This window comes from Pseudopipra pipra, chromosome 16, assembly GCF_036250125.1.
Source record: "Pseudopipra pipra isolate bDixPip1 chromosome 16, bDixPip1.hap1, whole genome shotgun sequence".
Taxonomy (NCBI): domain Eukaryota; kingdom Metazoa; phylum Chordata; class Aves; order Passeriformes; family Pipridae; genus Pseudopipra; species Pseudopipra pipra.
Window position 1 is genome coordinate 14,293,036 of NC_087564.1, and position 25,095 is coordinate 14,318,130.

The window sequence follows — 25,095 nt, forward strand, 5'->3', positions numbered from 1 at the left end:
AACCAATCGGCGCCGCCGCAGCACCGCCCTCAACCAATCGGTGCCGCGGCGGCGGCGCCCGCGACCAATCGGCGCGCAGCGCGCGGGGGCCAATGGGAGCGCGCGGAGGCGCTGCCGGGAGGCCCCGACCCAGCGGCGGCCTCGGCGTGAGGGAGAGCGGAGCGGAGCCGAGCGGGCGGTGCTCCCCCCTCCCCGCCCCGGGCCGCGCCCCGGCCCCGGCCACGCTGGCGCCCGGGGACCCCCCCGAGATGCCTGTCCGGAGCGAGAGGCGTCGCGCCGGAGGGGCTGGAGGCGGCTCGTCATCGTCGTCGTCGTCCTCCTCGTCCTCCTCCTCCTCCTCCTCGCCGGCCACCGGCGGGGGAGCGGCCGCCAGCAGCCTGGTGCCGCCGCCCCCCATCAACACGGCGCAGCCCGGGGTGGCCACCTCGCTGCTGTACAGCGGCGCCAAGTTCCGCGGGCAGCAGCGCAGCAAAGGCAACGCTTATGAGGTGGAGGTCGTCATGCAGGTGAGGGGGGGTGGCGTGGCGTGGCGAGACGAGCCCTGGCGGGGCGGGAACGGCCACCGCGGGCCTGAGGCGAGCGGGGGACCCGCTCGCCTCAGGCCCGCGGTGGCCGTTCCCGCCCCGCCGGCCCCTTGCGACAGCACCCGCATCACCCCCATCCTTTCGGTATCATCGCCAGTTTCTTCATTAAACATCGTTAAACATCATAAGGGGGTGCCCAGGGAGGTGGCGGAGTCGCCATCCCTGGCGGTGTTTTAAGGGAAGTCTGGCGGTTTGGGCTCGATCTCAGAGGGGTCTTTCCCGGCCTAAATGCTTCCTTGATGCCCGCTGGGCCGCGTTTATGTGTAATTCTCCCCCACGTTCCTAGTGGTGGTGGGGGGGGGGTGTTTCGCTGTGCTGGGGGGTATCCCGTGGCTGCTGGGCTCTGCTGCACGCACCCTGTGCTAGAAACGCTGTGGGTTTTGTGCTGGAAAACCGCTGCTTTTTGTGCCGAAAATGCGGCTGGTTTTGCCAGTGTCAGCTGAGGAGAAGGGGGGCTGCCAGTTCTGCCCGTGCTGAGCACAGGGAAACGTCACCGGTCTTTGATCACAGGTGGGGAAGATCCATCTTCTCACAGCTGAGGCTTGCACTTCTCTGAATAACTCACTCCCTGAATAACTCACATCCCTGGAGATGCCAGGGAAAAGCTTGGAAAATCCCCTGGTTTTAGAGGTGCTTGGAGCAGGCAAGGCCTTGCCTGGCTTCTGCACAGAAAGAGCAGAGAGATGCAGCCTGATAACTCCTAACACAGGTGGCATAAAAGCTTTAGATTTAGGAGAAGGGCCTCCTGCAAAGTGCTGTGGGTGTGTGGGTGATTCTGCCGGGGATGCTTTTGCTTGGAGAACACTGTGGGTTGGATTCCTTCCGGCTGGAAAGTGGGGTTTGCTTCCTGCTGGAGACTTCTGGGCAGAGGGTGCTGCCTTGGAAACAGGCCTGGGATGTAGAAGCTGTCAGAGGTGAGCTGGGCACCTGTAAATGACCTTTCCAGGTGGTTCTCGGTGTGGGAAAGGGCTGGCAGCTGTACCAGCTGAAGCTGAAATTATCCTTGATAGGGTTAGAAGCTGCTTTGGATCAACCATGTACCTTCATGCCTATTTTTATGGTTGGACTTTGCACTCTTTTCTAGCATGTGGATATGGAAAACTCCTATCTCTGTGGATACTTGAAGATTAAAGGCCTTACAGAGGTGAGTGTTAACTGCAAAACACCACAAAAAAGTGCTGTTTAAAGGCTCTCTTTTTTTTTTTTTTTCTTGGTGGGGTAGGAGAAGCTGCTGCCAGAAGTGGGAAGTGGAGGGATTGAGTATGTTGTGGATTTGATCATGGGGTATCCACTGGGGAGTGGTGCTGGCTGTAAATGTCACTGGTGATTGTCCAGCTGGGAGCTTCAAAGGATCATTGAGGTTGGAAAAGCCCTCTAAGATCATCCAGTCCAACTATTAATCCAGCACTGCCATGTTACCACCAAACCAGGTCCCCAGGTGCCACATCCACACGTTTTTTGAACACTTTCAGGGGTGGTGATTCCACCACTGCTCTGGGCAGCTCTGCCAATGCCTGACCATGCTGTCAGTGAAGAAATTTTTCCTAATATCCAACCTGAATCTCCCTTGGCACAACTTGAGGGCATTTCTTCTTGTCCTGTCCCGTGTTCCCTGGGAGCAGAGCCTGACCCCTACCTGGCTCCCCTCTCCTGTCAGGGAGTTGCAGAGAGTGAGAAGGTCCCCCCTGAGCCTCCTTTTCTCCAGGCTGAGTCCCCCCAGCTCCCTCAGCTGCTCCAGACTTTTCCCTGCATTTCAGCTCTGACATGGCTCCTTCTGGCCTTATGAAGCAAAGAGAGAGGCAGAGAAGGGCTGGAATAAGAGGTTGGAGGCTGTGGCTGTGGAGGAGTCAACCTTGGAGAGGTGTGGGGCAGGAGGGACCTTGGATTTCCCAGAACTGTTGCTGTGAGATGCTTTTTGCTGAGTCCATGGAGCTCTGTCTGCGTTTGGGTTTGTGTCTGTAGGTGACAGTTCTGACCCCACCTGTGTCTCTCTTCTCTCCCAGGAGTACCCAACCCTCACCACGTTCTTTGAAGGCGAGATAATCAGTAAGAAACACCCGTTCCTAACGCGCAAGTGGGACGCTGATGAAGATGTGGATCGTAAACACTGGGTAAATAAATCTGGGATACGTGTGGGTCTGGGCAGCTGCTTTGGAGGAGAAGTGTGCCCGTGGAAGAGCTGTCAGAAATGCTTGGAAAACTCTCCTTTTTGGGTGTTTCCCTTCTTCCCCGACTGGGAAGTCACTTCAGCAAGCTGTGATCTGTGATGAGGGAGGGGACATCTTGTTTTGCACTTGCTGGCCCTGGGGTTAGAAGGGAGCAGGAGCAATCCCCATCTCTTGACCCCCTAAGAGAACACACTCCTTATTTTGGAAGAAAAAATGGAATGGAGAAGGGGAGAGGGATCCCTCTGGCAGTTGGTACCTCTCTGTCTGCTCAGGGCAGGGTGTTGTTGATGTTGTGCTCTGGGGCCACAGCAGCCATGACCTTGCTGTTGTTTGTCAGGCTTTGGTGTTTATTATGCTTCTGTCAAAATATTTTCCTCTGGAAGTGTAGGAGCTTCTCTAGCTAGCCTGGATATGGCTGTGGGTGTCAGTAGTTTTTCCCTCCTAAACAACAGCTGGCATTAGAGCTCTAGTCCTGGAATAAGCAGCCTGTTTTGTTTTGGTTTTTTCTTCATTTTTGTTTCAGGGAAAGTTCCAGGCTTTTTACCAGTATGCAAAAACATTTAACTCTGATGACTTTGATTATGAAGATCTGAAAAATGGAGACTATGTCTTCATGAGATGGAAGGTAAACTCTGCGTGTCTCCTTCTCTGATGAGCTGCTTGCAAGCCACTGGCAGAGGCTTGTGGTGCCTGAAAGCTTTTTCAGCTATGATGATTTAATGAAGGATCTCACCCTGCCAACCCCAAAACCCACTGTACTTGCAAGATGCAGTGTGACTCGTGTCTAGCCAGCTAATTGTGTCCTTAAGGGCTGCAGTCATGGCTAAAAACACAACAGGAAAATCTTGCTTGGTGGTGGTTCAGAGGATGAGAGAATTGGTTTCTCCAGCCACGGTGTGGGGCCTGTGTGTGTTTGATGTAGAGTGGCCACTCTGCACCTCTGTTCGTCAGCTGGGATCATCAGAGAGTCACCACAGAATGGGTTGGGTTGGAAGGAACATAAAGCTCATCTGGTTCAACCCAGGGACACCTTCCATTAGACCAGGTTGCTCCAAGCCCTCTCCAACCTGGCCTTGGACACTTCCAGGGATGGGGCAGCCCCAGCTTCTCTGGGCAACCTGTGCCAGGGCCTCACCACCCTCACAGGGAAGAATTTCTTCCTAGTATTTAATCTAAATTTCCCCTCTGTCGGTGTGAAGCCATTCCCCCTTGTCCTGTCCCTCCATGCCCTGGTAAATGTCTCTCTCCAGCTTTTTCACAAGCCCTCACAAGTTTTGAAAGGCTGCAGTAAGATCTCCCTGGAGCCTTCCCTTCTTTCTCAGGCTCTGATTCCTGATTTTGCAATTGGCTTCTGGTTCACAAGGGGCAGGTGTTGAACTGAAACTGGTATCCTGTACTCTTAAAACTGGTTCTGCTCTCAGTTATCTACTTCCCTGTGAGATGCCTGTGGTGGCAGGTGGTGAAGGGACACTCTGGTCTCTGATCTGGGCTGTTGCAAGTGCAGGGAGTGCTCAGCCAGGAATGTCTTCATGTTAGTGGGTGCCAATATTTGGTTTGGGAGGGCAGATTGGGGTGGGGTGGGGCTATACTTGACCAACATTTTAAAATGCAGCCTGTTTCGTGTGCAGGAGCAGTTCCTAGTCCCAGATCACACCATCAAGGACATCAGTGGTGCTTCCTTTGCTGGTTTCTATTACATCTGCTTCCAGAAGTCAGCAGCATCTATAGAGGGCTATTACTACCATAGGAGTTCAGAATGGTAAGGAAGCTTCCTGCCTCCTGAGGACTCAAACCAAGCTGTGAGTCCTGTCCTGCTCATCCACAGCCTTGGGAATGTCCAGGCAGGAGGTTCAGGCTGGACCTCAGGGCAGAAGGGAGGGGTGTGGGCTGTGCTTGGCCTGAGCTTGGGGCAGCCCATTGGTGTGGTATGAAGTGCTGCCCTTTTGGCACAGGGGGGGAAATTTGGGCTGGCAGGGTGGAGGAGGGGGAGGTACAGAGTCTGGAGAGGATGTCAGGGGAGCTTTGAGAGGAAATTTGGTGCTTTCTCACATGTAACAGCTTGGTTGTTCCCTTCAGGCAGAAATCCTGTCAGACCAGGGCTTTCTATTCCGAGGTCCTTGGGGTGTTGCTGTAAGACAAAGGAACAGTCAAGGCTAATTGGTGGGGGTTTTGTTGGAGAGCTCTTTTCCCTTGGATCGTTGTCCTGAGCAGCAAGTGAAGCTCTCAGGGGGAGGGAAGGAACCAGGAGACTTTGAGACACATCCCCTCAAGCTGAGCTTTGAAAGACTCAAGTGTAATTTGCACTTGTAGCAAACACTGTTTGAACATGAAAGTTGTTGAGTTTCAAAGAGTGTCCAAAGAAACCCCACCACAGGCAGCCCACCTGGAACACTGCCTGGCTGCTGGTGGCTCAGAGGCACCAGCGTGGGAATCATGGAATCATTAAGGTTGGAAAATACCTCCAAAACTGAGTCCAAATCCCCCCTTTGACCAAATCCCCCCATTCCCACTAAACCCTAAGTGGCAAGTCTGCCTGTTTTCTGAACACTTCCAGGGATGGTGACTCCACCACTTCCCTGGGCAGCCCGTTCCAGGGCTTAACCACTCTTTCAGTGAAGTATTTTTTCCCTAATATCCAACCCAAACCTCTTCTGGCACAACTTGAAGCCATTTTTCCTTGTCCTATCAAGAGACCAACCCCCACTTGGCTCCAACCTCCTGTCAGGGAGTTGTACAGAGTGATGAGGAGTCCTGATGGGATTTTGGCACTGTGGGAAGTGGGTGTTGGATGCCTGAACACCTCTGAGACTGTAAAGGGAGAGAGAAGAGCCAGCAGGAGCTCCCTGTAATCCTCTTCTCGATGTTTTCTTTCTCTCCCAGGTATCAGTCATTGAATTTAACTCATGTTCCTGAGCACAGTGCTCCTATCTATGAATTCCGATGACAGTCCGGATCTGATACCACCCAGAAGCAAACCGGGCAGGAGAGCATGGCCTGCCAGGAGAACTGTGTCCCTGTGGGAGCACGGGAATGCACTCTTCTCTCCTGCCCCTTGGACTTGCCAGAGAGAGCCTGGATGTTAACTCACCCAGCCTGAGGAGCTGCTGGAGCTTGATTCTCCCTCCTGTCGAGTGGCCATTTGATCTTTACTCTGGTTTTAAGCTACTTTAATGCACTTTCTTGTTGCACAGCTCGTTTCTCTGTCACTGAAGTTCCTCCCAGCTCTCCTCTGGAAGCTGTTTCTCAGTAGCTGGAATCAGTGCTCTGGCTGCTGAGTAATAAGGAAATGTAAGCTCAGGGCTTATATTTTTCTTGTTACATCCTGATGTGGATTGAAATTGCTGGGATTTGGGTTTGTTGCCCAGCTTTCCAGCTCTAATGCTCCCAGAGCCGGGTCCTGGGTGTGAGGCTCAGCTGTGGAGTCTGTTGGGGAGTGTTGGCTGAGGTAAGGCTGGAATGAGGCTTTGCTGGCTAACAAGGTTAGCCAGAGCTGCAGATCTGCCAGGAACACCGGCCCTTTGGAGCTGGGAGCTGTTCCCATGTCTGGATACGCCACTGGGAATTAAATTTGATGTACGGACTTCCAGGCTCTCAGTAAAGTGGATCTGAACTCTGCTTGTAGGTGTATATTTGCTCTTTACTTAAGGGTAAAAGAAAAAAAAGACAAAAAAAAAAAAGGACAAAAAAAAAAAAGACTTTTATTAAAAAAATATATATCTATTTTTATGGTTCCTTTTCCAAAGGACCCTATGGCAAATGCACAAGTACTCGATTCCATGTTACCGTTTTCACATTGAAAACCAGGAATGTCTGTGTTTTTATATCCGTGTATGTATCCAGCTAAGCTTTGGGAACGTAACCGGAGCGCAAGCGCTGAGCAGGGTCACCCTGGCACCGCTCAGCGTTTGTCCTCACCCTTCATGCTTCACCACCACTGCTTGACACCTTTTTACAAGGAAAAATAACAAAACAGGAAAAAAAAAAAAAAAAGCCCCTCCCAGTAGCTCCCTCTGACTCTGAATGTTCCAAGTGACACAACTTAAGGCTCCGTGTGCCAAAGTGTGTGTGTGTGTGTGTGTGTGTGTGTGTGTGTACGGACGTGTGGGGTGGTTTTTTTTTTTTCAAAGACACTTTAAAACTTGGCCTCAGTTGTGTTTTTACCGTGTCAGTCCCACCCGAGGGGCTTTTGTGAGAGTTCAGTTTGCCTTTTTCTGGCTGGTTTAAAACCCAAGCCCTGCCAGGCAGGCTCATGGCACGAGTGGGTGCCGAGGACGGATTTTCCGCCCGGGAGAGGGGAGCAAAGCCTCTGAGGTGCTTTGGGTTTGCTTCTTTTGAATTAACTTCCTTCTTTTTGGCAGCAGTTGAATCGCTTGTTTAAGCCTTAACGAGGAAGGATTCAGGGCTTGGTGAGCCCCTTTCCTCTATTCCATGTCGGGATTTTGCATGGTTGGGTTGGTCTCGGGAGATGATGCGGAATTCGGCCGCCTCGTGCGTGCTGTGCTCCGTGGATTAGTCCTTCTCCCCACAGAGAGGTGCTTAGGGGAGAAGGGGGAGACCTGGCCCTTCCAGGGAGTGTGTGCTGGTGCCTTGGCCATTGCAGATGGACGTGTAGGGAAGCATGGAGATGATTTGGGGCTGCAGGCAAAGCAGTTGGGAAGTGCATTCCTGTTTTATTCTGCTTCTCTCGGAGGAACTCAGCCCCTTTTGGGGAGAGGGGTTTCCTCACGGATGGTGCTGGGAGATGTCCTGGTTTTAGGGGTGAAAACCTGTGGTGCTGCTCCATGGTGGGAGTGAAGCCTCCTCCCAGGTGCTGTGTGGGTGCAGGGACCTGGCTCCAAGGGCTCTTCCCAGCCCTCTGGAGCTGTTTGTGCAATATTGGGGGTGGCACCAGTGTCCCTGTGCTCCCAGGGCTGTCAGTGCCAGCAGGACACTTGGATATCTGACATGGTTTAGGTGAATTGACCCTGGTCATTGGCAGGAGCTGAGTTAGGAGGGTCCTGGGAGTGTTTAACGTGTGTAACTATCCCAAAACCTCTGAGGTTTTTCCTTGAGACTTGATAATGTTGTGAGAAGGGTGTGGAAGGAGCATCCTGCTCTCTGCTTGTCTCCTTCCCACCGTCCTGAAGGGAATTTCAGCTGAATTCCAGAACTGTCTAGATTTGACACGTGGCAGGTGCAGAGCAGGTTGAGGAGCCAAGGGGTTCACAGGGGCTGTCAGGGTGTGGATTTTCCCTCCTTGAGAGCCTTGGCTTTGGTTTTCCTTTTCTTTGACTTGTTTGAGCTGTGGAGGAACGTTACGTATGTCCTGGTGTGGTGAGAGAGAAGGGCCCAGGGGTGGATTTTGGGGGGGCAGAGGTGAGAAACGGGGTGTTTGGGGCTGGGAGAGGTGGTGGTGTCTCTTGGCCCGCGCTGGCTGCAGCGTGGTGTCCGTGTGGGAGCGGAGGGGTGTCCGTGTGGGATGGATGGAGGGGGGGGCCGAGGAGGTGCTTTGTGGAGCGATCAACGTCCAAATTAAACATGAACTGTATTGAAAGGGTCCGTGTCCATGTGTGTTTGTCCAACAAAGCGCTTCCTGCTTCCAGGGCATTGCTGTGCTTTATCTCCTCCCTTGAGGGCTTCTCCAGGAGTCCCATCAGCTGCTGGTGGCCTCAATTCACAAGATCACAGAATTATTTTCATTGGAAAAGAACTCCAACACCATCAAGTCAACCCTGTGCCCGATCCCCACCTTGTCCCCCATCCCAGAGCAATGAGTGCCAGGTCCAGTCCTTCCTTGGACACCTCCAGGGATGGGGACTCCACCACCTCCCTGGGTAGGGGATGGTGCCTTCCAATGCCTGACCACCCTTTCCATGGAGAAATTCCTGCTGATGTCCAACCTGAACCTCCCCTGGAGGCGGTTTCCTCTTGTCTCCTCGCTGGTTCCCTGGGAGCAGAGCCCGACCCTGCCCTGGCTCCAGCTCCTGTCAGGATCCACCTTAATTAGAGGAGCAGGAGTGGGGCAGCCCCGCGTAGGCCTCCCCTCGACACCCCCTGCTTCCTGCGACATTTCCTACGAGCAGCTCCCTCCGCAGCCCCATTTCCCGGCCGCTCTCGCTGCCACCCGTGTCCCCCCCACCCGTGTCACCCGCCGGGGTCCCCTCGCGGTGGCGGCGGGCGGAACGCGTGTTGCGGGGCGCGGGGCGCGGGCGGAGCGCGCGGGGCGCGGGGCCGGCCCGGACGCGTGACGGGGACGGACGGGCCGGGCTGGCGGCGCTTCCGGCGGGCGCGGAGCGGGGCCCGCCATGGGAATCCTGGAAAAGATCTCGGAGATCGAGAAGGAGATCGCCCGCACGCAGAAGAACAAAGGTGAGGGGCGCAGGAGGGCGCCCGGGGACCGCGGGGACGGCGGGCGGGTTCAGCCCGGGCGGGGGGGCAGGTAGGGTGAGGGTGATGGGGGGTGGGATGTTAGGGGAGTGAGGGGTACTGGGGGCGCTGAGGGGGCTGGGAGGGGGTCCAGGGGAAGAGAGGGCTAAGGGTTATGGGAGGCTGGGGGTATGAGGGATTGGGGGAGCAGGTGGGGTTTGGGGGGCTGGGAGGGGAAAGGGGGTGGGGATGTGGGGGGCTGAGGGTTATGAGGGGCTGAGTATCCAGAAGAGGGTGCTGGGGGTGCGATGTGCTGGGGGTTATGGGGGGGCTGGGAAGGGATACAATGGAAGAGAGGACTGAGAGTTATGGGGGTCTGGGAGGGGGTCCTGGGGAAAGCAGTGACCGGGGGCTGTGGGGAGACTGGAAGGGGGGCCGAGGGAAGATGGGGCTGTGTGCTATGGGGGGGCTGAAAGGGGGTCCATGTGAAGAGGTGTCAGTCAGGGCCGTGGCAGAGGCAGGATGGGGGTGGTTTGTGAAGCTTTGGGGGCACAGGGGGCTGGATGGGGGGTATTGGGGGCTGGGTCAGGTTGAGGAGCAGAGTGAGCCCTGGGGATGGCAGGGAGAGTGGGTGGGACCCTCTCCTGTCCCATGCCCCACAATTGTTGCTGGGGGGTCCCTGAGCTGGTGTTTGAATGTTTTAATTTAAAGAGGGGCCTGGAGAGCTGAACCCCCCACGGATTCTGCCAGAGCTGCTGCTGGAGGCTGGGGGGGGGGGCTTTAGGCTGCAGTAAATAGTAGAAATAAAAATCACTTAAACCTGTAAGCTCCTGGTTTGATGCCCTTCGCTGTTACAGAGAGAAACAACTGCCTTCATTTCTTCTGGATCAGGTGTGAATTCAGATGTTCTGCTAAGAATGAGGCAGTAAAGCACTGCCACACATGTGAGCTCTGAGTTAAATGTGTCTCTAAAAGTTGTCAAGAGCAGGGGAAGATAATCTTGTGGTTTTGGAGAGCTGAATGTGACCACGTGTGAGGAGGGGCCTTTTCCCAGGAGTGGCTCTTCCCGTTGTGGTCTCTCCCTCCTGAACTGGCTCCCTTCAGCCCTTCATTCCTGCACCTGCTCTCCCTTTGCCTGGCTCCTTTCACTTGGGGAAGTTTTTGGCTGTTTCCCTCAATTCTGACTTTGTGCAGTCCCTGGAAGGTTTCCTCTCCATGCCCAGTGTCCCAAAAGGTGACAGAACTCCCTGGGGGCAGCGTTGTGCCCGACAGTGGTGAAGGCATTGACCAAGATCCACAGCGTCTACTTTTAGGAAGGTTCTTACTTCCAGAAGTGAATTACCAGCAACTTTCTGCTGTGTTTGTGTCATTCCAGCCACTGAGTACCACCTGGGGCTGCTGAAGGCGAAGCTTGCCAAGTACAGAGCTCAGCTGCTGGAACCCTCCAAGTCCCCGGCGGCCAAGGGCGAGGGCTTCGATGTGATGAAATCGGGAGATGCCCGCGTGGCACTGATCGGGTTTCCTTCCGTGGGCAAGGTCAGTCAGGGTCTGTGTTTCCAGGCTCCTGTGGTTTGCAGTGGCTGCAAAGCAGATTTGGAATCACAGAACCAAGGAACGGTTTGGGTTGGAAGGATTTAAAAGCTCATCCCGTGAGATCCCGGTTGGAATATTGTGTGCAGTCTGGTGCACCCAACCTAAGGAGGACATGGAGCTGTTGGAGCAAGTCCAGAGGAGGCCACAAAGTTGATAAGGGGACTAGAGCACCTCTGCTATGGAGACAGGCTGAGAGAGCTGGGCATGTTCAGCCTGAGGAGGGAAGGTTGTGTGGAGATCTGAAAGGACTCCAGGGAAGCTGGTGAGGGACTGTTCATCAGGAACTGTAGTGACAGGACAAGGGAATGGGTTCAGACTGAAAGAAGAGAAATTTAGGTTAGACATAGAGAGGAAATCCTTCCCTGGGAGGGTGGAGAGGCCCTGGCACAGGTTGCCCAGGGAAGCTGTGGTTGCCCCATCCAACTGTCCAAGGCCAGGCTGGACAGGGCTTGGAGCAACCTGGGATAGTGGAAGGTGTCCCTGCCCATGGAAAGGGGGTTGGAATGAGATGAGCTTTAAGGTCCCTTCCAACCCAAACTCTTTCCATGATTCCATGGTCTTGTTCCATCCCCTGCCATGGGCAGGGATGCCTTCCACTCTCCCAGTTTGCTCCAATTCCCTGGCCTTGGACACTTGCAGGGATGGGCCAGCCACAGCCTCTCTGGGCAACCTGATATCCATGTTTTCTTCATCTTTGACCTTCTTGCCATTAATTCAGAGGAGGTTTTTGTACTCTGGGAGCTGAAAGTTGGAGCTAGGGAAACATTCCTTAATCTGTGTGGAGAATCACAGGGTGGGATTCTTGGGGCAGGACAAGGAATTAGACTTTGATGATCCTGATGGGTCCCTTCCAACTCAGGATATTCTCTGAGGTAACGGCCTGAGACTTGCTCTTGCCCAGCCCCACCACTGCTGAGGAGAGAGGGGGGGGAGTACAGGATTTATTTCTGTTCTGTGACAGTGTCACCACCTCACTCCCTTGGAACAGCCATAATTCCCACAGGCTGAGGAGCCCTTTGGTGTCACTTGTTTTGCCTTGTCACTTGCCTGTCTCTAGTGGTGGTGATCTCTTGCCTTTCAGTCCACGTTTTTGAGTTTAATGACCTCAACCGCCAGCGAAGCTGCGTCGTACGAGTTCACCACACTGACCTGTATCCCAGGAGTCATAGAGGTAAGTGGGATTCTCCTCCCTTTGGCATAGTAGTGTTTGGAAAACCAGGTATGTGAACGTGTGTTTGCACCAGTTCTATGTGTGCCACTAAGGAGCAGAGACATCCAAAGGTCTGTGCTGAATTTCACTTTAAGCTTTGGGAGATCTTGAGTGCTTGGGGTTTCAGGGCTTCTGCAGCCTGCAGTGCTGACTTAGCTCTTCCCTAAACTCCATAACTCTTCAGGATTGACTGCCTGATCAAGATTTGTGTGCTGCTGTTTGACTGACCAGAGCAATACAACAGCGCTCAACTGAAGTTTGTATAACTGCTGTCGGTGCCAGTGACCAGATGGCTGCAAACCTTGACAGATTTGTTTTTAATGAAACTTTAAAAGAGGCAATCTGTACTGTGGTCAATTCTGAAACAAAATGCAGCTCCTCCTGTCCTTGAGGAGTTTTGTTAGTAGTGGCCTAAGCATCCATCAGTAAAGCAAATAATAAAGGATATCAAACTGAAAAGTGTCCAAGAGTAGCGAGGAAATCTGGGTCAGGATGGAAAGGGGAGTTAAATAATGAAAGTAGCTGTATTGGTGTGCAAAGGGACATAAATAGTGTAACATCCAAGCACAGCTGTGAGCTGAAAGCCAGTGCCCTGCAGATCTGAGGAATGGGAACCTCCTGTGTTTCTCCTGGTATTGTAAGACCTGCAACACACCTGAATAGTTCTGAACCATCACAGTAGGAGATGTGGCACTTGCTCATTACTGACTTTTCTCATTAGACCAAGAAAGTAAGGGCTGTTTTTCCTTTCCTTTCCTCTTCACCAGCTCAGGATAACATGACTGCAATGCTCTTTTCCTGGTGCTTTGTCCATCTGCAGTCACGGGAGGCTTTAGGGGATCAGAACCTCACATACAGCTGTGTGCACTGAGCACAGCTGGGATAGTGGAGCAATGCTCTGGAAGTTGCCTCAGAACAGAGATATCAGCTTTGTGCAGAGTTCCCCTGCTCTGCCAGCTCCATCCAGTTCCACTCTCTACAGGATTCGGACCCCAGCATGTGCTTGGGGCTTTCAAGGCAGCTCAGGTGCCCTGCAAAAAACTTTCAACTTCCCATCCTTCTGTTTCCTTTTCAGTACAAAGGAGCCAATATTCAGCTGCTGGATCTGCCTGGAATCATTGAAGGAGCAGCACAAGGTTAGCCCATCTCTGTGTTCATGGAAAGGAGGGCTTTGCCCTCAGCAGTGCCCCTGGGTGTCTCAGGCATTCGCAGATTTCCTGGGCCAAGAGTTCCCACATTGGCTTTCCAAATCTTAGAGTCCTTGATCCTACGTGAGGCACAATTCCTATCCCTGAGCTGACATAAGGGTCTATATGTAGCAGAAGGAGGTGGGAGCCAAAAGCCAGCCAGTCACTTCTCACCTCCTTGCCTGGGTGTTATCTGGCTCATCTGTTTTCCAGTACTGAGGAAATCTAAAGAAAGATGCTGGAGAGGTGGAGGGGGGAATTGCAGCTAAACAGTAACCTCATTTGACTAATTCCCTGAATTCTTGCCAGTCCTCCCATGACTCCTGATTCTGGGAAGAGATATTGACTTTGTCTCTCTGCATTGTCATTGTCCTGATTGCCTGGGCACGTCTGAAGACAGCTTAGGAAATCATAGAGTCATGGAATATCCTGAGTTGGGAGGGACCCACGAGGACCATCCAGTCCAGCTCCTGGCCCTGCACAGGACACCCCAACAATCCCACCCTGTCCCTGAGAGCATTGTCCAAACACTCCTGGAGCTCTGGCAGCCTTGGGGCTGTGCCCACTGCCGTGGGGAGCCTGGTCAGTGCCCAACCAGCCTCTGGGGGAAGAACCTTTTCCTGAGATCCAACCTAAACCTGCCCTGACACAGGGGGAGCTGTTCTCTCGAGTCTGGTCACTGGTCACCAGAGAGAAGAGATCAGTGCCAGAAGATGCCTTAGGAAACTTTAGAAGATCTCCTAATGGTTTCTTTTTGAAGGAGCATGGCCTGGTTAATAAGATCTCTTTCCTTTTTAACCAGAAAGTGTAACCCCTCTGCACAGGTGTCCCAGGCCCATGCCCCTGTTGTGGGTGAGCTCTGTGCTGCCTGGGCCAGGGCCCCCAGCAATTGACTGCAGACAGGGCAGCCCTGCAGGACCCTTTTCATTGCTTCCAAGCTGCTGCACAGGGCAGGAGTCCCCATCTGTCATGGAACTCATGGCTGTTTCCTCTTGCTGATGCACATCCACCTGCTGTTTCCCCAGGGAAGGGCAGAGGTCGGCAGGTGATTGCTGTTGCCAGGACAGCAGATGTTGTTATCATGATGCTGGATGCCACCAAGGGGGAGGTGCAGAGGTGAGTGTGTGCTGGGCAAGGGGGGTGGGCTTAGGGCTTCCCATGTGCCCAGGAAATGTGCCACAGCTCCCTGAGGGGTTGTAGAGAGCACTTGGGGAATGAGTGCTTAAGCTATTAGATATGAGATGGAGGTTGTACTCTATGAGAAGCATCATAGCTGACTGGCTTAGGTTCTCAGCTGAAGGATCATTCCCACAGGATGGCTGTCAGAGTTGGGAATATCAACCAGGATCTCCACCACAGGCTCTGGCCTGCATTAGGTGGGTTTTAGGTTGTAGTGAAAACTTTTGGCAGGGCTGTCTCAACACAGAAGTGAAAGAGGAAAGGTCTGGGTGTCACCTGGCCACGCTCAGCCTCACAGGTACTGACATGCAGTGTCCCTGCAGGGCCCTGCTGGAGAAAGAACTGGAATCTGTAGGAATCCGGCTGAACAAAAGCAAACCAAATATCTACTTCAAGGTGAGACTTCTTGAGCTCCTGCAGGTGTCTGGCTGCCTGCTCAAAGGCCAGCTCACTGTGTGCTGCCCCTCATGTTGCACAGGCTGAGGGGGGCTGATGATTTTGCAGAATATTCTCATGTTGCTTCATTGCCTCCTGTAGCCCAAGAAGGGTGGAGGCATCTCCTTCAACTCCACTGTCACGTTGACTCAGTGCTCCGAGAAGCTGGTGCAGCTCATCCTCCATGAATACAGTATCCTTTCCTGAAGCAGGAGACCCTTCAGCCATCAGCAGGTCACGATTCCAATGGTTCCTGCTGTGGGATAGCCTTGGTATCACTTTGGTGCTGGTTCTCCCGAGGGAGCTCAGCCTGGGGCTCGCAGTGGTTGCAGAATTGTGTTGGGATTTGGGCCTTGACAATGTTCACCTCAGAAATCTTCAATGCTGAGGTCCTGTTCAGAGAGGATTGTTCCCCTGATGAGTTCATTGATGTGATTGTAGGCAACAGGGTCTACATGCCTTGCCTCTATGTGAGTATTCTGGGCTTCTGTTACATCCAGCATCTCCTTTCTCTGCCAGAAGAAACATTGGATCTTCACAGAATCATAGCATGGTTTGGGTTGGAAGGGACCTTAAAGCTCATCTTGTTCCACCCCCCTGCCATGGGTAGGGACACCTTTCACTATCCCAGGTTGCTCCAAGCCCCGTCCAACCTGGCCTTGGACACTTCCAGGGATGGGGCAGCCACAGCTTTTCTGGTCAACCTGTGCCAGGGCCTCCCCACCCTCACAGGGAAGAATTTCTTCCTATTATTCCATCTGACCCTGCCCTCTCAGTGTAAAGCCATTCCCCTGGGTCCTATCACTCCATGCCCTTGTTCCTGGCTCCTAAAACAATAACAATTTGAGGTTTAAGAGGTGGAAAATGGCTCAACGGGGAGTTTTTTTATAAGCTTTGGATATGCAGCCGTACTGTGTGTGTTCCTTGGGCCCTCTTGTGGCTGATGCTGCCCTGGAGCAGCGGAGCTGCCAGTCCTGGTGCTGGGAGTTTGATCCCACGTGTGGAACTTCCAATTCCCCTGCTGCCAGCTCCGTGCTTGGCTTTCCACTGCTGGTCCCTTGTGTGCCAGAGTTCCCTTAACGGCTCTGTTTGTAGCCACTGGGTCTGTATGAAATAAAAACCACGGGAGAATATGTTCCAAGTCATCCCAAAGGGAGAATTTTAAAAGGCCAAAAATCATATTCAGGCTTCTGAATTTTAACTGTTGGTTTTACTGAGAGCCTTGGCTTATCCTCTGATAGGATCTGCATTTCTGTTTCAGGTGCTGGAACTACCTTGTTATACCTACATGTGCATGTGTTATAGTGTTGCTGAACTGCCTTCCTAAGGGCTGTGTTGTTTTCCCTTTGGTTTAGGTTTATAACAAGATTGACCAGATATCCATGGAGGAAGTGGATCGTCTTGCTCGGAGGCCCCACAGTGTTGTCATCAGGTAGGAGCTGTCACACTGCCTTTTGTGCTGGTCTCATGGTGTGCTGGGTCATTTCACACCCCTTCCTCCAGCTTCTCCCAGAAAGTGGCTTCTCCCAGGGCTGCTGGGGTGAGAAGCAGTGTTGCTGTGCAGATTTTTCCAGACTTTCTTCCCCTGGAGAGGCAGGCAGCTTGGCTTCTCCATGCTGTCTCCAGTCTAGCTTGTTTCTTTAGAAGTGCTGATATTTCTGATGGAGCTTTTCTGCTTCAAAGCTGCTCACCCTTCTGGAAGCCTGTTTTATTTCATAGAATCATGGAATGGTTTGGGTTAAAGCCCATCCTGTCCCACCCCCTGCCATGGGCAGGGACACCTTCCACTATCCCAGGTTGCCCCAAGCCCCGTCCAGCCTGGCCTTGGACACTTCCAGGGATGGGGCAGCCACAGCTTCTCTGGGCAACCTGTGCCAGGGCTCTCCACCCTCACAGTAAGGAATTTCTTCCTAGTATCTACTCTAACCTTGCCCTCCTTCAGCTTAAGGCCATTTCACCTTGTGTTTTTCCTTTCCTGGCCTCATTAAAGACTCTTCCCTCATTCCCCAGCACTTTGATAAGACAGTTCACCTTGTTCTCCTGGATTTCTAAATCACAACAGATGTTCCTGGTGTTTTGCAGCTGTGGCATGAAACTGAACCTGGATTACTTGCTGGAAAAGCTCTGGGAATACCTGGCACTTACCTGCATCTATACCAAGAAACGAGGACGTAAGTGACCATGAGCTGAACAGAAAGTTTGAAAAGCACAAAGGCTGCTACTCATCAAAGAAAGACAGGCTGCCAGCAGGGCTTGTGCCTTGGAAATGCTGGAATTATGCTCTCCCTCACCAGCTTTCAGCTCTTGAGAAGAGCTTTCTGCTCCATCTAATCCTGCCATGTGTGGATCCCCCTACAGCCCTCCTATTCTGTCTTACAAGAGCTGAATTTTAATAAGTCTTTGCATGATGATACAAGGAAATAAAGTGTGCAAGTTCACAGCTTTCTTCCTTGTTATGCACGCTGTGATGAACAGTTCAGCCCATCACAACCCAGAAGTTTCCTGTTCCTACTGCAAGTAGTTTGATGATTCCCATGCCCTTGGCAGTGCCTTTGATCCTCCTTTTGCTTTATAACCTCCTTATAGCTTCTCCCACTGATAAAGGCCCATCTATAACCTGTTCCAGGTTGACTGTGAACAGCTGAACTTGGGTGGATATGGGGAGATGAAGGAACTTTCTCTGAGCTTGCTAAGCATTGAAATCTGGGGGAGTTTGGTTTTCCTTGAGCAGGTGTGTTCTGCTTTGGGTGGTTTTGTTTGTCGTAAGTCAAGTGTCTGGGATGGAGTTGGATCAGGTGGGCTGTGAGGAAGCTGCTGGCTGTGGTGTGGGGAACTGCACTTGAGGGTAGTGGAGAACTGATTTGATGCTTTCAGCCACTGGATACCTGTTCAGTGTGGGAGCAGGGAGGAGGAATTTGGGAGTAGTAAGTGCAGGATGATGTGAGATAGTCAGCATATTAGAACACACTTGATGAAAATCCCATGCTTTTTTCCCTCCCTTCTGCTTCTCCACAGAGAGACCAGACTTTACAGATGCCATTATTCTACGGAAAGGGGCCTCTGTGGAGCATGTGGTAATTTTTCTGCATGTTTTACATTTCCCTGTGTGCAGAAGGCACAGGTTCCTCTTGGACCTGCTGTGATTTGTGCTTCATAAAGCTCAGGACCTGTCAGCGTTTAGTTGGGCTTCTCCTTTTGTTACCTTGATTGATTTTTATCTGCCTCAGGTTTCTTTCACAGCTGCTGTGCAAGGTTTAAACAATAATTATTGAAAGCAGCCCAGTGAAAAGCACATGGAAGCAGTGGAAGGGGGATTTTTGTGGGCTAGTGATTCCTGTGTCTGTTCTGTATTGTTTCAAGTGCTGTTAACTGGCTCTTAAAGTCATTATTGTAATTTCTGACACAGACCTTCATGTCTTTTAGTTCCTGAATATTGAAAAAGTTGTTTGCAAAGAGATGCCACTAAATACTTCACCTTCTGCCTGTCTGTCTTGTAGTGCCATCGGATTCACAGATCATTAGCCAGCCAGTTCAAATATGCCTTGGTGTGGGTAAGTGTTTGACAGCTAATGGAATTCCTGTCCTCAGGTGTCTCTGACTGGGCTTCTCCTAATCCTTTTCCTCACTTTTTGCTTTAAAGGGGACAAGCACAAAGTACAGCCCTCAAAGAGTGGGCTTAACCCATATGATGGAGCATGAGGATGTCATTCAGATCGTGAAGAAGTAACTCTGCTGGTGCCTGGCCTTGTCTTTAATCACTGCAATTGGAACTGACATAGAAACAAAACAAAACACACACACATAAAAAAAGAAAAAATAAAGAAAAAGGAAAAGGGAGACGTGTTCCACAGCCAAGAAAGCTTCTGTGAAGCTCCTTCTCTTGGAAGAAGGCAGAAAACAAGGCTACTGTGCTTGCAGGTGGGGATGGGGAAGATGGGTTTCCATCTCACAGTGTTTCAGGCCAAGTAATGTTCCTTAAAAATTAAAAGGGAGCCAGTTCTTCTAGGACACAGTTCCCACATCCAGCAGTGTCCTTCCTCTTGTAGGGTTTGCACAGGGATCCACGTGCTCACCTCCCTAGGAAAGTGTTTGGGTTGGTGTCAACCAATCTGGCCCTGTGCTTTGGACTGAGAGAACATTGCTGATGCTTTGCTGCTCATCCATTCACTTAATTTAAGCATTGATCTGAAACAGAATTCAAGTTCTCCCTCCCCTGCTCCTTGGACACATCTGCAGCCGAGACAGCCCCAATTTATAACGGTCCCACCTCAATTAACATTAAAACCTGGCACTCTGTGCCTCTCTTAGCCCTGCAGTGGGGTTTGTAGGACATCCTGGTCCAACTGGTACTGAGAGATGAGAGATTAAACTGTTAATGAACGATTATCTTGGCCAAACTGCAGCAGGGTACGATCCAAGAGCCACAGTCTGCAGTGAGGATTCACTTCTGGCATATCACTCGTCGAGGAGCTGCCCTGGGAGCTTCCTCCTCTGTTGGGCAGGAGTTGTCCTGCCTGTTAGTCCCCAAGCTGGAGTTCTTCTTAACCATGCCCCTGAATTCCAGTCACAGCTCTTTGGAGCTCAAGGTACCATCCCATGCCATGGGGTTTTACGCCAGCCCTGTTAAACATTGTTGCTTGTCTGGATATTGTTCATCAGAAGTCTGGAATTTTTCTAATCATGCTTTTCCATTGAATACCGTTGCTAAATAATTCAGAGTGCCTGATAGAGGACAGCTCTTGCCTTCAGGCATCAAGAGCTGCCAATAGCTTTTATTTTCTTTCGTTGGAAAAGGGTTCGGTCTGATGTGGATGAGCAACTGTGAGGACAGGTGTGACACCTGTCTCAGCAGGGCTCCTCCCTCCTCCCTGCTCCTCCCCACCCCTCACAACCTGATGGAGCAGAAATGGAAGGATTATTTTATTTGAGAAAATAAAAAGTTGCTATTTCATGTGAACGGTGGGTGGATGGTTTGGTGTGTTTCCTAACGCTCTGTTTTACCTCCAGCCACCCGAGGAATCCTGGATGCTGTCGCAGGAGTTTGTAGGGGGGAGTAGAAGGTCAAGTGCCTGCAAGAGGCTGGTGATGGGAGATAAATAGATGTTATACACACAAGCTAAGAAGGTGACTTTGAACTCTGTAAGTCCTCTTCCCTGTTCCTGGCTTTGTTCACAGCTGGAGCACAGAGCAAACCCTGAATGCAGAGGCAGCGAGTGGGGAACGAGCTCCAAATTATCCACATTATCCCTGAGCTGGCAGTGGAAAGCAGGCCCTTCCTGGTGTGAGCTGGGTGGGATGCTGTTCCAGCACATTAACTCACCCTTCCCATTTCCTGTGAAGGTCACACAGGCAGAATTGCCCTCACAAAGACTTTTGGTTTTGTTTTGTCCCTGAGTTTCTGACTTCTCCCTCAAAATTCTGGAGGCTGCCAAGGCTCAGCATGGAGCTGGGCAGCCAGAACTGCTGACAGGGCTTCATCCTCAGCCCAGGTAGTGCAGAGAGCTGGGGAGGTGCTTGGTGTGAGGCTGAATGCACAGTTTTACCTGCTAATTCCTATTCTTGGGTAGTTGGTGCTACCTCATTGTGTTTGGGTTCCAAATTGATTTTAGCATATTGTTAAAACCCCCTCTGCCTAATTAGCCTCATTTAGGAAAATGGGCATTTTTTCCTGTTCAAAATGAACTGATCCATGATTAAAATTGGAATGGGGATGAAGTAAAAATAGTGAAGCTAGAAGAAGCCAACTTCTTTTTTCAGTGAGAGTAGCTTTTTTGGCAGCGAGTTTATAGCTGCACTTGAAAATGCACCATTTAATTGCAGTATTCCTTCTTCCAGGCGCTTCCCTAATTGTTCTGCACTGATGTTAAAAAGCTGCAAACGTTGCAGTTTGTGCAGGGGTGGGTTTCCATGGGCATCTCTGAATCCTGAGGAGGCAAGATCCAAGGGGCGAGGGGAGAATCTGCTCCAGCATTGGGGTTGTACTGGAGTCTCCTGGGGTTTATGGAATTTGCAGCATTTCAGTGTTTAAGGGGAGCTTATTAAAATGGTGGAGGGGGAATTTTTACATGAGCAGACAGTGATAGGACAAAGGGCTTGGTTTTAAATTGGCAGGGGAGATACAGATTAGATGTTAGGAGGGCATTCCTCCCTGTGAGGGTGGAGAGGCCCTGGCACAGGTTGCCCAGAGAAGCTGTGGCTGCCCCATCCCTGGAAGTGTCTGAGGCCAGTTTGGACGTGACTTGGAGCAACCTGGGCTACTGGATGGTGTCCTAAGCAGGGGCTTGTTACAGGATGAGCTTTAAGGTCCCTTCCAACCCAAACGGTTCTGTGGTGATTCTGTGATGTTTCTATGCATTGGCCTGACCCCCCCTTAGCTCCGTGGGGGAGCTGCCGAAGGGAGATGTGCTCAGAGACTCCTTGTTGTGTGTTTAGGGAAGGGCTGTTCTCTCTGGGAGGATGGGTAGAGGCAGAAGCTGTGGATTTGCTCCCAAAACAGCAGCACCCTGCATTTCTGTGCTGTAGGAGGGAAGCCTTGGCTGGGTGATGCTCGGAGAAAGCCGCCCTCAAACAATCCAGCTGATGCTCTGTGCTGCAGCTCCTGCCCTTCCCCTGCTCTTCCAGCCGTCTCCAGGTTCATTCCTGCTCTTCCCCGAGGGCTGTGCTCATCCTGCCCCATCCCCGGGGCCGTTCTCCTGGCTGAGCACAGCTCTCCAGGTGCAGAGCAGGGCGGATCAGCTTCGCTGCAGCCCATCAGCCGCCCTCCATCTCTGGAACCAGCGGCGGCCCCAGGCGTGCTCTCTTTAAAATGCCTGTTCCAGGCAATCAAGCAGGTTTGATTGGCTGAACACCCTTCTTATAAATTAATTTAGTCAGGAATCGTTTGCAAGGTAATAAAAAGCGACTCTGCCTCCAAATACATTCATTTAATTCAATGAGAGACGGTTGCTGCGGCGGGCTCAGCTCAGCCAGCTCCCCTCACCCCATCACGGTGACATCCCCAAGTGCCGCTCGGGGCTGTATATAAGAGTCACGATCCGCAGTGACAGCTTAATTGTCTCAAATGCTGACAAGGGTCACCCCAACCAGCCATCGGGTGGCGCGGGGCCGGCTCGGGAGGGCTGCGGGGAGGAGGATTTATGGCTGGCAAATAGTTTTGAATTCCTCTGGTTGCGCCTGCTAAATGATGAAGCTGCCCCGAGGGGATTGGGGCTATTGATTGTAATTTGCAGTTAAGCCCTCGCAGTTCTGAGGAATCAGCATAATAAATACCCACCGCATTACGGCGGGGACGTGCCTGCCTGGAGGAGAAGGAAGTGGGGAGGTTTTCCTGCTGCAGCAGGATGCTCTTGCTGCCCTCGCATTTGGGAGAGCCACAGGCTCCATCACTGCAGGAAAATGGTCCCCAGTTTGGTGGGATGTGGGAACCCAGTGCTGGGATGGGGAGGAGGAAGCTTTGTGAAGGGAGGTGGACATGCCCTGCTTGCCTGAGAAGGAGAGGGTGGTTCAGAATTGTTGGTATGAGGCTGCCAGAGCCTCAGGAGCTGATTGCTCCCAGCTTTGAAGAAGGTTGTGAGGGGTGGCATTTGTCCCCAGCTCCTATGTCCCAGTGATTTCTTGTCCTAAACTCGCATTGGTTTTGGGGGCAGGAATGGGTCAGGGCCGTTTTCCAGCTGTTCACATCTGGGCTGCACTGAAGTGCAGATCTGTATTCCAAAAGGGAAGGGGCTGTGGGACTGTCCAGCTATATCACCAGGGAAGGGACAGGGACCACGGGAGGACAGGACCCTCGCTGCCTCCCTGCCCCTCCCCAGCTCTGCCGAGGGAAGATCAGCTCCCATCCCTGCGCTCATGAGTGGAGATGAGAATAATAGCACTCATCAAATATGCATTGGGTCCTGCAGCTGCTGCTGCACCGATGGTCCCGCGGCTCCGGGGGAGGGATGGTCCCTGGCGGGAGCGGAGCCAGGAGCACCGGGCCAGCCCCAGGCCGTGCAGGTGAGCTGGCTACCCCAGGTGAGTGGCTGCGGGTCCCCCAGCCGGGTGGCACTTCCCTTGGGCTCACGGGTGCCACGCTGCCTTGGCCGGACTGACCTTTGTGCGTGATGTTGGTCCTTAGGCAAGGGCTGCAGCTCAGATCCTCTGGGACAGGGTGTGTGGTGTCCTCTTGCCTCTGCCTGTCCCTGCCTGTCCCTGCCTGCCCCTACCTGTGTGCTCGCTGCCTTTATCCCCCCCATCTCATCTTCTGCCTCCTGCCTTCCCCAACAGCCCCATGTTTCCACGGCCCTCCAGAGCAGAGCAGCCTCCCTTGAATGCCCCTTCCTTCCCCAGGACCCTCTGCCCCAGGTCTCCTACCACCCCTTCCCCACACTCCTTTTTCCATGTGGCTGTTTTGCCCTGGGAAGGCTCCTGGGCTTGGCTCTGGGACTGAGGTGATGGCCCAGGGCTGTGACCTGGCTCCGGGGCTGCCAGCCAGCACTCCTGGGTGCACGCCAGCATCATGCCCAGCTGGTCTGTGCTTCCAGCATCTGCTCCAGCCTCTCTCCTCCCATAACACCTCCCTCGTGGGCAGCAGGCAGCAGCTGGCAGGCAGGGATGTGCCATGCATTGCCCATGTGCTGGGTCCCCATGCTCAGTTTGGAGGGGGGAACTGGAGGGGGTGGAAATTAGCCAGGTCAGGGGGGTGATGGGTGCTCGGAGGAGCATGGAGAGACTCCACATTGCCCCGGAGGCTTGGAGGTCTGTGCTGCTGTCACATTGCTGGCTTGGTCCAGTTTATCCCTGTGTTCTTGGCACTCCTGGGGCTGTGACTGGAGTGACAAGAGCTGCAGCAGGGTGGCCCCACCTGCTCACAGGTGTTTGAAAGTGGATGTGCAGTGATGCAGAACTGATGACAGGGAAGGGGATATGGTGAGAGACAGAGACGCTGCTGCAGCCGGGAGGTGCCCAGGCCGACTCCCTGGGGCTGGAGCACAGAGCTCCCGGGAGGCACGGCAGCCATGGGGCCGCTGTGGTGTGGTGTGGTGGCACGGAGCCCTGCTCCGGCTGTAACTGGAAACAGGCTGTAAGCGGACCCGGGGCCGGCTGGTGACTGCAGACCTGCTTGGAGACACGGAGCTGCTTCCCCCGGAGCTCTGCCCTCCGATGGTACACTCCAAAGGAACACTCCAAAGGTACAGTGTCGGGCAGCCGCGCGTCCTGCGGGGCTGGGGCGGGTGAATTATCTCCATCCCCTCCCTGCATCCAGCCATGGCACAGCCCTGAGCTGTGGCAATGGGACTGGGACTGTCCCAGCCTGTGTCCCTGGAGTGAGATGGCTTTCCACGTGGCTGGAACCATTCAAGAGTGACATGGTCAGAGGATGCTCTGGGCATCTTCTCCTGTTGCCACCCCAGGCACCCACTGCCACCCCAGGGACCCCTCACTGCCAGATTTTGCACCCACAGTCTCTGTCATGTCCTGCTGCTGGATGTAGCCATGCCCAGACACCCTGGAAACAGCCACCAAGTGTGGGTGCCCACAGTCTGGGGTTCATGGCCTTGGGTTTTCCTTCCAGCCTTCAGCATCTGCCACCATTCCAGTGAGTCTGGGAATGAACGCCCTTCTCCCAGCTCTGCTGTGCCAAAGGCTGTGCCCAAGGATGAGGAACATGGGGAGGTGTGAGGGGGTCTGGTATGGGAGCTCAGACTGTGGAAGGCAGCACCTGTGTGGGATGAAGCTCACTCTCTTTCTCCCTTCCTCTCGGAAAGCCCTTGTCATGGGCAGGGAGGCACCGTGGGCACAGCTATGGAAACAGCACAGGGAGCTGTGCCAGCACCCAGGGCACTGAGAGCACTGCAGGGCCCGCTGCCCCGCCTGGGAGGGACGGAGGTAGGGACCGTAGGGGCAGTGGGATGGCAGCAGGAACTGCACGAGTGGTGGGATGCAGGTTGCAGCAGCTTCTTGCCAGTTGGGTACCCCCTTGCTCGCTGCCAGCAGAGAGGGAGGGGCTGTGTCTGTGTTGGAGGTGATTCCCTGCCACATCATGGTGCCCAGGCCCTGTGTGTCCATGCTGAAACAGGGATGGGGCAGTGTGGGGAGGCACCTGTGCCCAGGCAGGGCAGGGTCCACTGGCCCCACACGGCTCGGTGCCCATGGCAGACTTGTGAGTGGACCATGCCTGTGCCAGGTGGGGCTCCTGCAGGGCAGTGCTTCCATGTGGCTTGGGCTCTACTGATGCTCTTTTCCCACTGATCCTATGTTTCTGTTACCCCATAGACCCTCTCCCAATACCTGCCAGATGCCTCTCCTCCTGCTCCATCCCTCTGCTCTCCCTGCACTCCAGGGCAGCCACTGTCTGTGCAGACCCCACTGAGGTGTCTCCCTCCCAGAAATCAACGCACGGAGGAGGCAAAGCC

The 25,095-nt window shown here is 53.2% G+C and overlaps 2 protein-coding genes across 2 annotated transcripts; both read left to right on the forward strand.

Moving 5' to 3' along the window:
- Positions 1-77: 77 nt before the first annotated feature.
- On the forward strand, positions 78-6,367 carry GID4 (GID complex subunit 4 homolog). The gene is made up of 6 exons (XM_064673319.1): positions 78-506; positions 1,669-1,728; positions 2,588-2,695; positions 3,276-3,377; positions 4,381-4,511; positions 5,633-6,367. Exons 1-6 carry the CDS (start codon positions 93-95, stop codon positions 5,694-5,696), a joined length of 879 nt encoding a protein of 292 aa, XP_064529389.1. The 5' UTR covers positions 78-92; the 3' UTR covers positions 5,697-6,367.
- A 2,594-nt stretch (positions 6,368-8,961) lies between these two features.
- DRG2 (developmentally regulated GTP binding protein 2) lies at positions 8,962-19,658 on the forward strand. The gene is made up of 13 exons (XM_064673318.1): positions 8,962-9,100; positions 10,473-10,633; positions 11,772-11,861; positions 12,976-13,036; positions 14,113-14,203; positions 14,590-14,662; positions 14,804-14,894; positions 15,074-15,171; positions 16,057-16,133; positions 16,784-16,872; positions 17,717-17,775; positions 18,199-18,252; positions 18,342-19,658. The coding sequence occupies exons 1-13, from the start codon at positions 9,037-9,039 to the stop codon at positions 18,426-18,428; spliced, it is 1,095 nt and encodes a 364-aa protein (XP_064529388.1). The 5' UTR covers positions 8,962-9,036; the 3' UTR covers positions 18,429-19,658.
- The last annotated feature ends 5,437 nt before the right edge of the window (positions 19,659-25,095 follow it).

Excerpts from the sequence above, each read along its gene's own strand:
- GID4 (XM_064673319.1), top strand. The coding sequence starts at position 93 with ATGGGAGCGCGCGGAGGCGCTGCCGGGAGGCCCCGACCCAGCGGCGGC. Across the intron at positions 1,729-2,587 it reads AGATTAAAGGCCTTACAGAG|GAGTACCCAACCCTCACCAC; the intron begins GTGAGTGTTAAC and ends CTTCTCTCCCAG. Across the intron at positions 3,378-4,380 it reads ATGTCTTCATGAGATGGAAG|GAGCAGTTCCTAGTCCCAGA; the intron begins GTAAACTCTGCG and ends TTTCGTGTGCAG.
- DRG2 (XM_064673318.1), top strand. The coding sequence starts at position 9,037 with ATGGGAATCCTGGAAAAGATCTCGGAGATCGAGAAGGAGATCGCCCGC. Across the intron at positions 9,101-10,472 it reads CCGCACGCAGAAGAACAAAG|CCACTGAGTACCACCTGGGG; the intron begins GTGAGGGGCGCA and ends GTGTCATTCCAG. Across the intron at positions 14,895-15,073 it reads GCTCATCCTCCATGAATACA|AAATCTTCAATGCTGAGGTC; the intron begins GTATCCTTTCCT and ends TGTTCACCTCAG.